The sequence below is a fragment of the Chinchilla lanigera genome, unplaced genomic scaffold (assembly GCF_000276665.1).
Source record: "Chinchilla lanigera isolate Chin_1 unplaced genomic scaffold, ChiLan1.0 scaffold00139, whole genome shotgun sequence".
Classification (NCBI taxonomy): Eukaryota; Metazoa; Chordata; class Mammalia; order Rodentia; family Chinchillidae; genus Chinchilla; species Chinchilla lanigera.
In genome coordinates, this window is record NW_004955540.1 from 1,962,755 (window position 1) to 1,979,040 (window position 16,286).

General features: G+C 38.9%; 1 protein-coding gene across 4 annotated transcripts in view; it reads left to right on the forward strand.

Annotated features, from left to right (window-relative positions):
* The first annotated feature begins 1,558 nt into the window (after window positions 1-1,558).
* Window positions 1,559-16,286, forward strand: part of Tbc1d31 (TBC1 domain family, member 31) — an 81,038-nt gene continuing 66,310 nt past the window's right edge. For 3 of the 4 annotated variants that reach the window (XM_005410914.2, XM_013507920.1, XM_013507921.1), the window contains exons 1-3: window positions 1,559-1,730; window positions 4,857-5,003; window positions 14,501-14,616. In XM_005410914.2, coding sequence (XP_005410971.1) covers window positions 1,654-1,730; window positions 4,857-5,003; window positions 14,501-14,616 — 340 coding nt within the window. In that variant the 5' untranslated portion in view covers window positions 1,559-1,653. Of the gene's footprint in view, window positions 1,731-4,675; window positions 4,739-4,856; window positions 5,004-14,500; window positions 14,617-16,286 lie in introns of those variants that run through there. The other variant, XM_005410918.2, reaches the window with a different exon arrangement.

The window sequence follows — 16,286 nt, forward strand, 5'->3', positions numbered from 1 at the left end:
TTAGTGTGCTACTTTAATTTGCTTGCTAACCTACTGACTGGCCTAGATTTTGGAAGAGCTACAGAATTACCTTCCAAATACCTTGTAAGTTTTCCCAAATAGAAAAAGTGCTCTGATGTTGGGCAATGTAATGTCAATTTGGCTCCAACAAATTGGAAATATTTCTTCTCTCTCTAGATCATATATTATCACAGTAAAAGGAATGCATCCTTTTTGTTGTGGGTGAAAGGGCAAGAAGATAGAGCTTCACAAATCAACAAAGGAAAATCCCTTAGCAACATACAACTTTCCAACCCTAATGTATCTGAAATACACACAGAGAAGAAAACAAGGGAGGAAATCTTTGTGGCTTTATTCTATACTTACATGATTGGTGGCAATGTAAAATTACACAGTTATTTTAAAACATTTTATAGTTTCTTAAAAAGTTATACCTATATCTACCATATATGACCCAACTATTCCACTCTAAGACTTCACCAAACAGAAATGATAGCATACATTCATTTATATGGGAATTTTCATAGTAGCTTTATATGGAAAACCCAAAAACTGGAGACAACATCAATGGTTATCAACAGATGAATCAATAAACAAATTATGGTCCATCAATACTATGAAATACAATTCAGTCATAAAAAGAATAAGCTAGTGGTATCCCAGCAACACAACCAAACCTCAAAACAATCATCCCAAATTCATGATAGATGAAAGAAACCAGGGGTGTGTGTGTGTAAGAGAGAGACAGAGATAGACAGACAGACAGAAAGAGAGGTCTATCAAACTCATTTATATAAATTTCTAGAAAATAGTGACTCATTTAAGGAATGGGAAGCATCAGCAGTTGCCAGGTTGGGATAGAAACAGATTACAGAGACACGCGAGGAAATAAGCGTGCTTTTACGGTCATAACTGTGTTCATTCAGCGCTGGTTGTTGACGTTACTGATTTTATGGACTGTGGTGGAGCGGACACCATAAAACAGGAGCGTCTTGTCAGATTACATAACTGATAAACTAACCATGAGGATGGTGAAAAGGTCAAGAGGAGCGAACTATTCATTTATAAGGCTATTTCCCAGAGCCTGAAAGTTCTAGGAAAAGAACCTTTCAATTCTTTTTTTTTTTTTTTTTTTTTGGGTTTTTCTCCGGTACCGGGAACCGAACTCACGACCTTGCGCTTGCCAGGCAAGCGCTTTTGCCGCTGAGCTAAATCCCCAGCCCCACCTTTCAATTCTTGATGCGCTTGTCTCCTTGCTTCTCTATTAATTGTTTCTGTACAATTCCTTAGTCCTTAAACCAAGTTTAGAATGGAATGCAGGGACCACAGGATTGAATGACTTTTGCTGCCCCTATTGAGATCCTAAAACATTGCGAGGCCTCTAGAGTACAGAATTCCCAGCGTCCATCTGCAGAAAACTATGATTCCCAGCAGGTGTCGAGTCCTGAGCGAAGGGGCCTCCTGGGCGGAGTTTGGGCAAGATCCACCTTCTGATTGGTTGTAAACAGAAAGGGGCGTGGCGCGCGGGGTTGGTGCGGTCCGCAGGTACGGGTGCCGCCGAGGCCGGCGCTCGAATTTCCCGGGCCTGAAGCGCGGGGCCTGCCGGGAAGGGGTCGGACGGTTACTGCCCGCCCCGCAGTGAGGGGCTTCGACATGCAGAGCACTGACCTGGGCAACAAGGAGAGCGGCAAGATATGGCACCGGAAGCCCTCGCCGGCCACTCGGGACGGGTAAAGGCCGTCGCAGAGGGCGCGGGCTGGGAGACGCGGGAGGCTGCGGAGGGCTCGGCGCCCGAGGGGCCGGCGCGAGATGCGAGGGCCGGGCCTGGCTCGTGCGGGCTCTCGCCCCGCGGGCGGGACGTCGGGAGCGGGTGGCTCGGGCGGGCTTCGCGCCCCGAAGGGTCCCCCGGCTCGGGGTCGTAGGGCGCGCCTCGGGAGTGCCAGGGCCGAGCCGCTTTTCTGTCGGAGCGCCGCGGCGGCACTCCTGGCGCTTAGTGCACTCGCTCCGGAGTAACGTAACCGTCGCAACCGGCAGCGAGCGCTAGGAGGGGATGCGGGAAGGAGCAGTGTTCTCCGGCCTTGCAAAATTTCATGCACCTTTAAGTCAGTGCACGTACGGTTACACGCGTTCGTCTCCCATTTGTTGAATGACTGCTAGGTGTCAGGACGCGTATGTGTGTGGTGCAGAGAGACGCAAAAAAGTTGAAAATAAGTGTTGATTTATTAGCTCTGTGACCATGCCCAGTTAATTACTGTAACTAGGGACAACTAGGCTTAGTAGACACGTTTTCCTTACATTAGGTGCTCAGGAAAAACGTGATGTTCTTATTACGCAGTGAGTTTAAGTACTGAGGAAATTTTGTCAGGCTACTTTTGAGCAGTTGAAATGAAGTTGCTCCAAAAATGCTTGTGTGTGATTTATGTGAAAAAACGAGGAACAAAATGTAGCCATTGTTGTTACATCTATATGGCAGGATTATACTCGTTTACTTCCTAGTGTTTTAAAGTATTTTCCATATTTTGAACAATGCTCATCTAATTTTGTCCTCAGAACGTGTGATGTTACAGAAAAGACTGAAGGGAAAAGTTATTTGTTTTGTCCAAGTTGCCAAGGAAAGTTTTGATGTCATTTCCGAACATTAATTTTTGTGTTTTTAGATCCCCGAGGCCCACATAGAAATAAGCAGTATTAAGTGCAGTAATTCCAGTAATTCAGGAGGCTAAGATGGGAAGACTGAGAGTTTGAGGCCACCCTGGCCTCAGAATAAAAAATAAAGTAGCTTGGAGTGTAGCCTTGCATGGATGAGGTCCCTGTGTTCAATTCAGAGTGCCAACAAGAAGCAGTGTCTTAGTTACTTTTTTCCTTGTTGAGACAAAGTGCCTAACACCCAAAGTTAAATGAGGAAAGGATTATTTGTCTCACAGCATGTAGAGGTTTCAGTTCATAGTTGGCTGACTCCAAGGCAGGTGGCATGACTTGGGCATCACAGAGGAGAAACAGTTCATGGCAGATAGAAGGCAATAAAGCAGCAAGCAACGGCAGCAGCATCAAGTGACAGCAACCACACCAGCCCTCTTTCTGTCTCATATTCTGTCCAGGGTACATGCCGTTAGGGTGATAGCAGTCACACCCAGTATGAGGCTTCCCATTATCCACTCTCAGAACGATGCCAAACCAGTGGACTGATTTAGTAATCACACACCCCTGAAGCAGCATCACACACTAGATTCAGCCACCTCTGGAAAGCTCCACCTATGACCACAGGAGGCTTGCGGGGCATACAAGCCGTAACAAGCAGTATAAGAACTTTGCTATTTGCTTTAATGATCCTAAATAGCTGTATGGTTAGGTAAACATGAAGAAAATGTTTAAATCATTTATTTTAATTTAGCATGCTTTAATGAGACAGATGTTTCTAAGTATTAAAAGTGAGAAATTCTCCAAAAAATTAATTTAAAAAAATTTCATGATTAAAAACTTATTAAGATAGGACAACATTCTTTTTCCTTCAAGACCAGAACATACACACATGTATTATTTTAAGGAGATGTTTTGAGCCACGTTTTATACAGTTCCCTTTCACTTTCAGTAGATATGTGTCATAGTATCCTCGTCTCAAAAATATAGTAACTTTAAACAAATATACCTGCATACTCTTTGTTTTTTTAAAATCAGTACTGGGAATTAAACTCAGGGCCTTTACTCTGAGCTACATCCCCAGGCTTTTAAAAATTTTTTTATTTCAGGACAGTTCTCCCTAAATCGCTCAGGCTGAGCTCAAACTTGTGATCCTCCTGCTTCAGGTCCCCAGAGTGCTAGGATTGCAGTTGTGTGCCACCACGACCAGAGAGCTGTATGTTTTTAATAAAGTTTGTCCATGAAAGTAGTATGTGATTGTTAACAAATGTATATGAAATATAGGAAAGTGGGAAGAAGGGGGAGAATCACCCACATACCTGTTACCTGCAAATGCCTGCTATTTGACATGATAATCTTCTCTATGTAGATTTTTCTTTTCTTTCAGTTTTTCCTTTAATTGTGTGTATGTGTGCATGTGTATTTATCAGCTGTTTAAAACCTAGACTGTTTTCACTTTCATGTGGCTTTTTAAGCATTCTGTATGTTCCTATAGGATAATATTGAAAAATAAACTTCCTTTCTTAGTTTTTGAACACATGGGCAGTTAACATGAGTGTGAATGACGTAAAACATTTGTTCCTAAAGCAGGCATATTTTGAGTGCTTGGGCTGTACTGTGGGCCAGGTGTAGAAATACAGTAATGAGCAAGCAATGGTCCTTGTTTTTACAGAGCACACCTGCAGGGTATTATAGTAGGTCTGTTAGCAATGAAAATAGAATTCATGTGTGCTTAACTCACTTGGAAGCATTTTACATCACAGAAACAAAATTTTATTGCATTTGTCTATCACTCTGTAGTCCGGGCTGGTCTCACACTTGCAGTGATCCTTCTGCTTTAGCCTCTTGAGTGCTGGAGTTACAAGCAGATGGTTTTGTTTAAAGTATTGTACTACTAATTGTAAGTTCCATAAGGGCAAGGACCATGTCAGTTATTCTTAGCTACTAGCTTGCTCAGCGTTTGACATATCCTAAGTTTTCAAGTATTTGATAAAGAGTAGCTACTTTGATAATGAAAAAGTTTTTAAACTATTTTCAGAGATCCTTAAGATTGATTTGAGGAGGAGGAGAATGAACGGCAACAGGGAGAGAGGAAGAATGGGTAGGCAAAAAAGGCTTTAAAGTTAGTAAAGTGTATTTTTAAAGCTGCGTTTGTCATATACCAAGTAACACTTGACATAGAATTTAATGTTTAGGTGTTTTGGTTTTTGTTTTAATAGAATTATAGTGAACATTATTCATAGCACTTCTGATTACCATCCAAAAGTTCTGCGATTTTTGAATGTGGCTTTTGATGGCTCCGGAGATTGTTTACTTGCTGGGGACCATCAAGGAAATATCTATGTTTTTGACTTGCATGGAAACAGGTAAGCCAATGTTTTTAATATTTATCTCATTTAACGAATTATTCACTGTTTTAGTATCTGCTATTCATTATTTGCTCAGAAAAAGTTTTACTAAGTTCTATATTTCAGGAACCTCAGAAAAACAGTCCTAAGCACTAAAGAAAGTAGGAAAGGATAGAAAGATACTGTTAATTTTTTTAGACTATTAAAGTAGTGGTCTTAATAGTATCTCTACTAGTTTGGATTTTTGTTTTTAAATTTAAAAATTGTTGCCAGTTTATCAGTTAATTTCCGGTACTTCATTAGGCTGCTTAGAAAAACATAATTTTCTTCGTAAAGTACTGTTACAGTGTACTAGATTTAATAATTTTATAGGATCTTCAGTCTTCTTTCTCTTGCCCATCCCTTGTGGAACCACTTAGTCCGAAAGTTAGGTAGGACTGATTGATCAAGGTAAGTATCCATGCAGTAGTTCTCTGGGGGAGGAGGAACTGCAAAAAAAAAAAAAAAAAAATAGAAGTGCTATGTGTGTGAGAATGAGCGAGTTATATTTACGTATATTCCATAGCTTCATCTAGTCAGGATAGGTAGGGAGCAACAATATACCAGTAACAGTGAATATACCCAGTCCCCAGTTCTTTTCTTTTAAACACCATTCTTTACTAAAAGGAATCTCATGCTTATAGAAATGGCCAGTTTTATAATTCGAGCAGGGATAGTACAAGATGAGTCTGTGACATTTTGTTGTTAGAAAGAACTTATTCAAAAAATGATGGGAATCTGTCAAAAGAATGTAGATGCCAGTTTGAAAGAGCGCCCTCTCCGGCCATACTGTGGATCATTTAAGCGTATAAATAATGATGTAATGGGCTATAATCCCTTGAATAAAATAAAAATCCATGAGTTCCTGGTATAAGCAACAAATAAATGGTTTATTAGGAGTGGAATGGCACATCATTACAAAGTACCTCCTAATCTTATTAATTACAGAAGAAAAAAAAATAAGTTTACAATGAAGAAACCTAGCAAACGTTGATGAAATGATCACATTTAATATAACCAGTAGTAGGATGAATCAAAGTTTGTGTGCCACCTCAGAAGATCCAGGGAACATATCCTCACCTTCTGTGATATTCCAGCCAGAGCAGAGAGAGTTTACATGAATCTCATCAGTGGAGCATTCAGACAGAGCTAAATTAGAAACACTTGATAACTGTCCTGTAACTTTAGCAAGGGTCACAGTCGTGAAAGTTGGTTGGTTAAAGACTGAAGGACTCGCAGATGGAGGGAGATTTGGCAAGACATGACAGGCCTGTATCTCTGCTGATCCTTCTGCAGTGAAGGACCGTATGGGACAACTGGCAAAATTTGCGTGGGACTGGGGCTGTGATGGTAGTGATACAGAAATGTAATATTTTGATGGTTGTATGAGGGTTATATAGGAGCATTTCCTTGTTTGTGGGAAATTGAACTTGGTGACTTTTTTGCAAATAGTTAAAAGCAGTAGTACTTATTTATCTGTGATTTATTAGTTAGAAATTAGTTAGAAATTGGTGTATTTTAGATATACATAAAGATCATATTCATCACAGAGAATTTGTGTACATGATATAACTTGTTTTTTCCCATTTTCCTACCATCCCTTCAACCCTATCCATGTTTTCCTCCTTTTCTTGGTTTTTCTACTTATCCTTTCTTTCCTTCCCCCTCAGCTCCTGTTCCCCTCCCCATTTGAACATTGTTGATCATTATTTTTATAGTGACCTTTTTTTTTTTTTTTTTTTTTTTTTGGCAGTATTGGAAATTGAATCCAGTGCCTTTACATTGAGCTATATCCCCAGCCCATACTTTACTTTTTATTTGGAAACAAAGTCTTGCTGAGTCACTAATTTGCCCAGAGTGGTATTGAAGTTACAGTCCTCTTGCCCCAACCACCTAGGGTTATAGGCGTATGCTACCACACCTGGCTGTTTTTGCTCTTTATCAAAAAAGTAATAATATGAATTTTCCCACCCTCAATTCCCTAACCTACTCTGTAACTTCCAATCTTAAGTCAAAATAGCTGTCTCTTCTTTGCTCCTCCTGCTGAACAAAACTGGTTGATAGATTCCATTATAGAATAATAAAATTCAACCTCCAGGATTCTCAATACTTCATTTACTTGCCTGCTCTTATTTACTTTTCCCATTCTCCACTGAGAACCTTTTTGGAAAACTCTGCTAACTTCCTTGCTTCCCTGTGTTGGACACAGCAATTATTCTGACTGCCTGGCCTCCTAATTCATGAGAAAACAGGTGCCTTCGGGCTTCCTTTCCTTCTCCTTCATTACAACCTCAAATATATGTTTGACATCCATGCTTGTCACTTCACTCATAAAGTAGGTAGTCTTACTTTCTTCCTGTACTAATTCCTGTCTTCCAGAGCCTCTCCAAGGACTTTGCACCATGAGAGTTTCTCTCTTATTTTGTTCATTGTCCCTGTTTACTGTCTGTTGTAGTGTAGAAAAAAATCATTTTTACTGTGCCTTTCTAAATTTCAGCTGGGGCTCATGTAGCAAAAGACAGATTAGCAAAGGGAAGATAAGAAAGTTATTAACATGAATAGTAGTGTATCCCATGAGAGTACTCATAAATGAGTGTCTTAGGTTCCAACTTGTGACATCTTGCAACAAAGAACAGTAATGCATTTCTAAAGAAATGACAATACAAAAGAAAAGGACCTTGATTCTCTAAGGTCAGTAAATTGTGGGAAGGCAAGTATATGGGAAGATAAGAGTAGACAAAGACTAGTTACCAAAGTCTGTTATGTAGATTACTGCGAGACCATCTCCAAGATGATAAAGGCCTAAAGTTATAGCTGGTAGTCAGCCTTTGTCTTTCATGACGCTGAGGGAAAGGACATCCTTATAAGTCTATACATGTTATGCAGACTTTGAGGCAAATAATGGGAAGGCAGAGATCTTTTCATGTATCTTAGTTGCTTGCAGCTCAAAATACTCCTTATGCCAAAGTGGATCTTTTAGAGTCACAAGCATGTTCCGCCATGCTTCACTGAGTGAGCATGGTTGAACTGAGCCACAATTTGAAATCAGATATTATTATAAAGGGTTCTCTACTGGGCTCCCTCAAAATTGTCCTAATTGCCCAGATTCTTTTTTTTTTTTTTTTTGAGGCAGAGCCTTTCTGTGCAGTCTAGGTTGTCCTTCAACTCTCTGTGTAGTCCAGGGTGGCTTCAAACTCACAGTCCTCCTGCCTTAGCCTCCTACGTGCAAGGATTATACTCAAGTGCCACACTATGCCTGGCTCAGTGGTCTGTTTTTTTAAAGAAATTTTTAATAGAATAACTTTATTAAACCAAAAATCTACATACCATTCAATTTACAAATTTAAAATGTAAGATTCAGTAGACTTTAGCACACTGATGAGTTGTACAGCCATAAACACAATCAAACTTAGGTCATTTTTTTCCATCCCAAATCAAAACATTCTACCTACGAGGTGTCATCTACCAATCCCTCCCCCACAGATTTAAGTAACCACTGAGCCACTCTGTCTTTATAGATTTTCCTATTCTGGGAGTTTACTTTTTTTTCTTTCAAAATAGACTATACTCATAACAAGAATAAAGATTTTAACATATCCAAACAAATGTAAATCCTGCAAAGGGAGTACTTACACCATGTTAGAGTGAAACCATACAATATACAAGCTTGTGTGTCTGATTTACTTCACTTAACATTGTGATCTCAAGGTACATCCATTTTCCTACAATCCCTCAAGTTTATCTTTGTTAAGAGAATACTCCACTGTATTTAGGTACCACATTTTCTTCATCCATTCGTCTGTTGGTGGGCATAGAGGCTGATTGCAAGATTTAGCTATTATGAATTATGCTGCCATAAACATAGGTATACAACATCACTGTGGTATGATGTTTTTACCTCTTTGGGGAAGATATCCAAAGGGTGAATAGCTGGGTCAAATGAAATTCTAGTTTTGAGTTTTTTGAGGAATCTCCATACTGATTTCCATAGTGGTTGTATCAGTTTACACGCCTACCAAAAATAAACGAAAGGGTTCCTTTCTTTCCACAGCCTCACCAACATTTGTTATTGATTGATTTCTTGATGGTAGCCATTCTTTCCAGGGCGGAATGCAACTTTAATGTTGGTTTATTTTTAAATTTTTATTTATTGGTATATTTTAGATACATGTAATGGTAACACTCATCATAGGGAATTTGTACCTGTACATGATATATCTTGCTGGTGCTTTTTCCCACTCCCTTCCCCTCACATCAACCTCTCTTCCCCTCTTTTTGTAAATAATACACAAGCTTTGCTTCCATTTTTTTCCTCCTAGTCTTTTTTGTTGCTTGTTCCTTCTTTCCTTTTCCCCTCTGCCCTCTCTTATTCCCCTTTTCATTTGAACATTTTCTTCCCATTTCCCAATATCTATTATACATTTTGGTCTTTACTTACACTTTCAGTTTCTCACACCAGAAAAACCATGCAATATTTGAACGCGTGTCCAGTTAATTTCACGTAAGAGTATTGTCTTAAGGTGCATCTATTTATTTAGAAATGTCTCCAGTCTATCCTTATTCATGGCTAAGTAGTACTCCATTGTATAAAAAGAAAAACACATCTTCTTTATCCATTCATTGGTTGATGGGCATTTGGGTTCTTTCCAAGCCATAACGTTACAAACTGTACCATTACAAACATGGGTGTGCATATATCACTGTGGTATGATACTTCTAATTCTTCTGGAAAGATACCAAGAAGGAGAATAGCTGGGTCAAATGGAACCTCTCGTTTTCATTTTTTGAGGAATCTCCACACTGATTTCCACAGTGGTTGCATCAGTCTGCACACCCACCAACAGTGGGAAGGGATTCCTTTTTCCTTACAGCCCCACCAGCATTTGTTACTGATTTCATGATGATAGCTGTTCTTTCTAGAGTGAGATGGAATCTTAGTGCTGTTTTAATTTGGATCTCTCTCTCTTTTTTTTGTCTTTTGTTTTTTTCCAGAAACGGGAATCAAACTCACACCCTCACGCTTGCCAGGCAGGCAGGTGCTGTGCTGCTGAGCTAAATCCCCAGCCCCTAATTTGGATCTCTTGAATGACCAGTGATTTCAACATATTTTCATATATTTATTTGCCATTTGTAATTCTTCCTCTGAAAAATGTTTATCCGTTTCAGATGCCCATTTTTGGATAGGGTGTTCAAATTTGGGGGATCTGATTCTTTTGAGTTCTTATATTCTAGATATTAGTGCTTTGACTGAGGTACAGCTGGCAAAAATTTTTTCCCACACTGTGGGTTGTCATCATTCTGTTTGTGGGGTTTTTTGCTGTGCAAAAGCTGATTCCAGTTGTTGATTCTTTGTGATAGTTTCTGGCAATTAAGATTTTGTTCATAAAGTCTTTGCCTACACCTATGTCTCTAAGAGTTCTACCTAGTGTTTCAGCATATTTAGTGTTTCTGCTTTAATATTTATATCTTGGACCCATTTCAATTTTAGTTTAGTGTGTGGTGGAATGTATGGGTCTAGTTTCAGTCTTCGGCCTGTTTTTCCAGCACTATTTATTAAAGAAGCTATATTTCTTCCAGTGAAAGTTTTTGGCTCCTTTGTCAGAGATAAGGTGCCTGAGTATGTTTGGAGTTGTTCCTCTATTTTCAAATCTGTTTCATTGATCCTTTGGTCTGTTGGTTTGGTTTTGTTTGCCAGTATCATGTTATTTTTATCGCAGTAGCTTTGTAGTATAACTTTAAGTCAAAGATTATGATGCCCCCTGCCTTCTCTTTGTTAGCCAGAATTGCTGTTGCTATTCTAGATCACTTTTGGTTTCAAATGAATTTTAGGAATGTTTTCTCTAATTCTTGCAGATATACTATTGATATTTTGATCAGGATTACATTAAATCCGTATAACAGTTTTGGAAGTATGACCATTTTCACTCTATTGGTTCTTCCTACCCAAGAGCAAGAGATATCTTTAACATTTTGTGACATCCTCTTCAGCCCTCCTTTTTCAGAGTAGTGTAGTTTTCAATGTAAAGGTCTTGTGCTTCCTTAGTTGATTGATTCCTAAGTTTTTTTTTTTTTTTTGGATGCTATGTGAAAGGAGTTGTTTCCCTTATTTCTCTTAGTGAATTTGTTATCTGTGTACAGGAATGGTGTTGATTTTTGAGTACTGATTTTATATCCAGCTGTGCCACTGAATTTGGTTATTAAATCTAGAAGTCTTCTGGTGGGATTTTTAGGGTCTCCTAGGTAGAGTATCATGTCATTCGCAAATAATGATAGTTTAGCTTCTTCCTTTGCTATCGTTACTGCTTTTATTTCTTTCTCTTGTCAAATTGCTCTGGCTAAAGTTTCCAGAACTATGTTGAATAAGAGTGGAGACAGTGGACGTCCTTGTTAGAGTGAAAGCTTTTGGTTTTTGACCATTTAGTGTGATGTTGGTTTCTGATAAATGGCTTTTACTAGATTGAGATAAAGACCTTCTATTCCAATTTTCTGTAGGGTTTTTGTCTTGAATGGGTGTTGGACTTTGTCAGTCACATTTTCTGCATCTATTGAGATGATCATATAGTTTTTGACCTTAATATGGTGTATTACATTTATTGATTTGAGTACATTGAACCATCCCTGAAGCTCTGGGAATCCAACTTGGTTATGGTGTAAAATCTTGATGATTTGCTGCATTCTGTTTGCCAGTATCTTATTGAGGACTTTGCATCTGTCTTCATTAGGGAGGTTGGCCTGTAGTTCTCTTTCTTAGTTGGGTCCTTTTATGATTTCAGTATCAGGGTAATGCTTGCGTCCAGGAATGTATTTGGAAGTATTGCTTCCCTTTCAGTTTTATTAAAGAGTTTGAGAAGTAGTGGTATTAGGTCTTCTCTAAATTTCTTGTAGAATTCAGCAGTGAACCTGTCAGGGCCCGGGCTTTTCTTTGTTGGTAGGTGGGGGGTTTTTTTGGTACTAGAAATGGAACTCAGGACCTTGCGCTTGCCAGGCAGGCACTGTGCCACTGAGGTATATCGTGGACTCTGGTAGGTTTTTAATTATGTCTTTAATTTCACTGATAGATACTGGTTTCTTTAGGATTTTTGTATCTTCTTGATTCAGCTTTGGTAATTCATATATATCTTGGAATCTGTCCAGTTTTTTCTGCGTTTTCTCTTATTGGAACATAAGTTCTCTATTGAAAGAACAGTTAATGTTTAATTGTTTGATCAGTCTTGCATACCTATATCTGGTAATCTGAGCAACTACTTTGAAGATAGCAATAAGTAATACAACAACCATTGTTGATTTCCTATCATCTTATTTTGAAATTCTGTATCATTTTTATAGTTTTTGTGTTGTTTTGTCTTTGTTTTTGTTATTTTGTTTTTGTTCTTTTTAAAGTAAAAAAAAAAAGAATACAAGTTCTCAAAGTAGGTATAGATGATCTTCTGGATTTCTGTAGGGTCTGCAGTAATCTCCCCCTTTTCATTCCTAATTGCATGGATTTGAGTCCTTTCTTTTTTTGATAAGGTTGGCTAAGGGTTTGTCAATTTTATTTAATCTTTCAAAGAACCAACTCTTTGATTGATTGATTCTTTGTATTGTTTTCTTAGTCTCCAGTGCATTAATTTCTGCTCTGATCTTTATAATTTCCTCCCTCATACAATTGGGCTTTACTTGCTTTTCTTTTTTCTAGAAGCTTAAGGTTTAACATTAAGTTATTTTTACTTGCTCTGTTTTCCTGATATGGGTATTCACTGCTATAAATTTCCCTCTTAGGACTGCTTTCATTGTGTCCCATAAGTTCCGGTGTGTTGCATTGTCATTATCACTTAATTATAGAAACTGTCTCATTTCTTCAACTTCATCTGTGACCTATTGGTTGTTCAGGAGGATGTTATTTAATTTCCATGTGTTTGTGAAGTTCTTGTGGTTTCTTTTGCCATTGATTTCTTCCAATTTCATTGCACTTTATGTCTGCAGGTTTGAACTGCTCCTCTCTCGTAGTGAGTCCCGACTCTGGAAGAAGGCCCTGCCAACTTCCTCCTTCTTTGTTGAAGTTTCTCTCTTTGCTGTCCCTGTGGGCTTCAGTTCTCACTTCAGGTCCTTCCTGGGTCCAGTGGGCCCACTTCCCTCTTGTCTTCCTTGCATTGCTGTATTTCAGTGTCTGGACAGCAACTTTCAGAGAGGCTTTTTCTCTGCTGCTTCCACCATCTTCCTGAAAGTCCGAAAATTTAAAATAACACATGTAGACCATGTTGTATTTTTTTGACAGAATGGCTCTAAATGTTTTATATGAGCCTTTGCCTCAGCATGTTTAAAATGAGAATTAGTATTTCCTACCCTCAAACTTGCTCCCTTTTGCCTAAGCTCAGTGCTTAGTTTTTTAATAAACTCTGTGTGTGAAATGTTCTATTAAGTACTTATCATGTATTACTTAATAATCAAGACAGCCTTATAAAATCTTTGTTCTTATCTTCATTTGACATGTGAGACAGTTCTCTTTTTTTCTTCTGCACACATATTTATACATACCAAGCCTCTCTCTGCTGAACTTCTGAAACCTCTCTTTGTCCCTTCTGTTATGTACCTGAATCTCTGATTGAGATTCTGTCTGGCAGCTTTCTAAATGAGCTCCTGTTATTTTACTTGTTGCTGAGACAAAATACGCAACACCCAAAGGGGGACAGGTTTATTTGGCATACAGTGTATAGAGGTATCAGTCCATAATCCACTGGCTGCTAGGCAGGGTGGCACATGGTAGAGGGGTAACAATAGTTCTTGGTAGAAAAGAGCAAAAACGAGAGAGAGCAAGAGGAGCTTCTTTCTGTCCCTTATATTGTATCCAGTCTACCAGGATTAGGACTGTGCCAGTCCAATCAGTGGATGGATCCAGCAACCACCCACCTTAATCCCAACACCTTCAATCCCAGCATTGCACTACAAATCAATCTCATACTCTAGATTGAGCCACCTCCAATAAACCCCTCTAACCATGTGAGGCTCTGGGGGGACTAGACAGAAACCATAATAGCTCCCTTTTACTTTGCCCCTCTATCCAGCTATTTGCCATTGCTGCCATGGTCATCTTCTAAAAGACGTGCCTGACCATAATTCTGCTATACTAAAACTTCTGGTGGTTTCCCATTTAGTGCAGATGAAATCCCATCTTTTTACTGTGACACGTGGCACCTTTTATGTTTTTTTGCCTACCAAAATGGCTCACTTTTCTTCCTTCCTTTCTTTTTCTTTTTCTTTTTTTTTTTTTTTTTTGAGACGAGGGCTCCGCAGGTAGTCCATGCTGGCAGTTGAACTCACTGTATAGACCAGGCTGGCCTCAGACCAATGGAGATCCTCCTACCTGAGCCTCCCCAGTGCTGAGACTACACATGTGCACCACCAGGCCCCGCAATTTTTTTACCTTTCAGGATTCCTCAAACATAAAATTTTTGATTATTGGTAGAACTTCTTACACTAACACAGTGATCTCTCAATAGGTTTAATCTTGTTCAGCGAACAGCACAAGCTTGTACAGCTCTCGCCTTTAATCTTCGTAGAAAGTCTGAATTCCTTGTGGCATTAGCTGATTATTCTATTAAATGTTTCGATACAGGTAAGAAGTCCTCCTTTGTCTCTTGAAACAGAAAATTACAGACTAAAGTACTACAAGAAGTTTACTGATCTGTACAGTTGAGAGAACAGCTCCCATGACACTGGCCTCCCTTCAGACACAGCCCCAAGCTCACTTCAGATTGGCTGCTTACCAATTCAAGGTTCTCCAGCTACTCTCAAGTCCAGTAATACACTAGAATAACTCAAGGAACGGAAGAAAGGATTCTGCTCATGATTACAGTCTTAATATAGCACAAGGATGCAAATTAGAGCCAGCAAAAGGAAAAGATGCATGGCGTAGAATCTGGGAAGTTTGCTTTGTCCTCAGGAATGTGTTACATCAACATGCAGCAGTCTGTACCAAATATTGCTGACCCAGAACATTCACCCAGGTTTCTGTGTCAAGAGTTTGATAGAAGGTCCATTACATAGGCACAGTTGATTGAATTATTGCCCATGTGATTGAATTCTATTTCCAGCCTTACTTTTCTCCCAAGAGGTTAGGCTGGTAATATCTTCTAATTGCATGGATGGTTTTCCTGGCATTGCCAGCCCCCACTCTGAGTCTTCATAACATAGACTATCTCTGTGTGGTCTGAGGGACCCATCATGAATAACACAGATACTCTTATCATGTGGGAAGTTCCAGAGGTTTAGAGGTAAGCTCGTAGGAGTCTAGGCAAAAGCCAGACCTTTTTTGGAAGAGAGATTCTTTGCTACACAAGGTATACTTTAAAAAAGAAATTATATAATAAAACTTATGGGGTTGGGGTATAGCTCAGTGGTAGAGTACTTGCTTACTGTATGTAAGGCCATGGGTTCAACCTTCAGCACCATACACTTGCACATGGAAAATTCATACATGTGTATCATGTTTTTTGATTGGAAGTGTAGAGTGCTGTAGACTAACCTTACTCTAAAAAAAAGAGATGGATCTCAACCGTATGTTTTTCTTATTAAAATAATTTATGTTATAATAATTAAAGAGATAAATAAAAATAACAGTAATAACAGTGACAGTGATCTGGGTGTAGTGGCACACACCTTTAATCCTAGCACTCTGGGAGACTGAAGCAGAAGTTTGATCCCAGACTGGATAACTTAGTGACTTATTTCAAAATAAAAAGTAAGAAGGATTTGGGTTGAAGCTGAGGGTGAAGGCCATGGGTTCAGTTCCCAGTACCTCCAAAAAAAAGGAAAGTGACAACAAACATTTATGATATTCTTGCCAGGAACTATTCTATGCCTATTCTATTCTATACATACTAGTTGATTTTACTCATTATAACCTACCGAGATAGATATTATTACTTGTTTATAAAGAAACTGAGGCACAGAGGTTAACTTGACCAAACCTCTACAGTTGTAAGCAGTGGAGCCATAATTCCAACCTAGAGTCCCTACTTTTTAATAACTGTCATATGCTCTGTACACATAAGAAGAAAAAGCATCCATCCTTTAGTACTGCCCAGAAATAGTGTATTATGACAGGGCTCTTGTCTTTCTAGTCTGTTTCTGTGAATATACTGTTAAGTGATCTAACAAATACATAATTAACTCCAACTAAATTGTTTCATAGAAGCATTTTACCTCAAAATTCATACAATCTGTTGTAAAACATTGCATAACAGTCTAGGTGCAGATACTTATAGTACCATACTTACTTGGTCT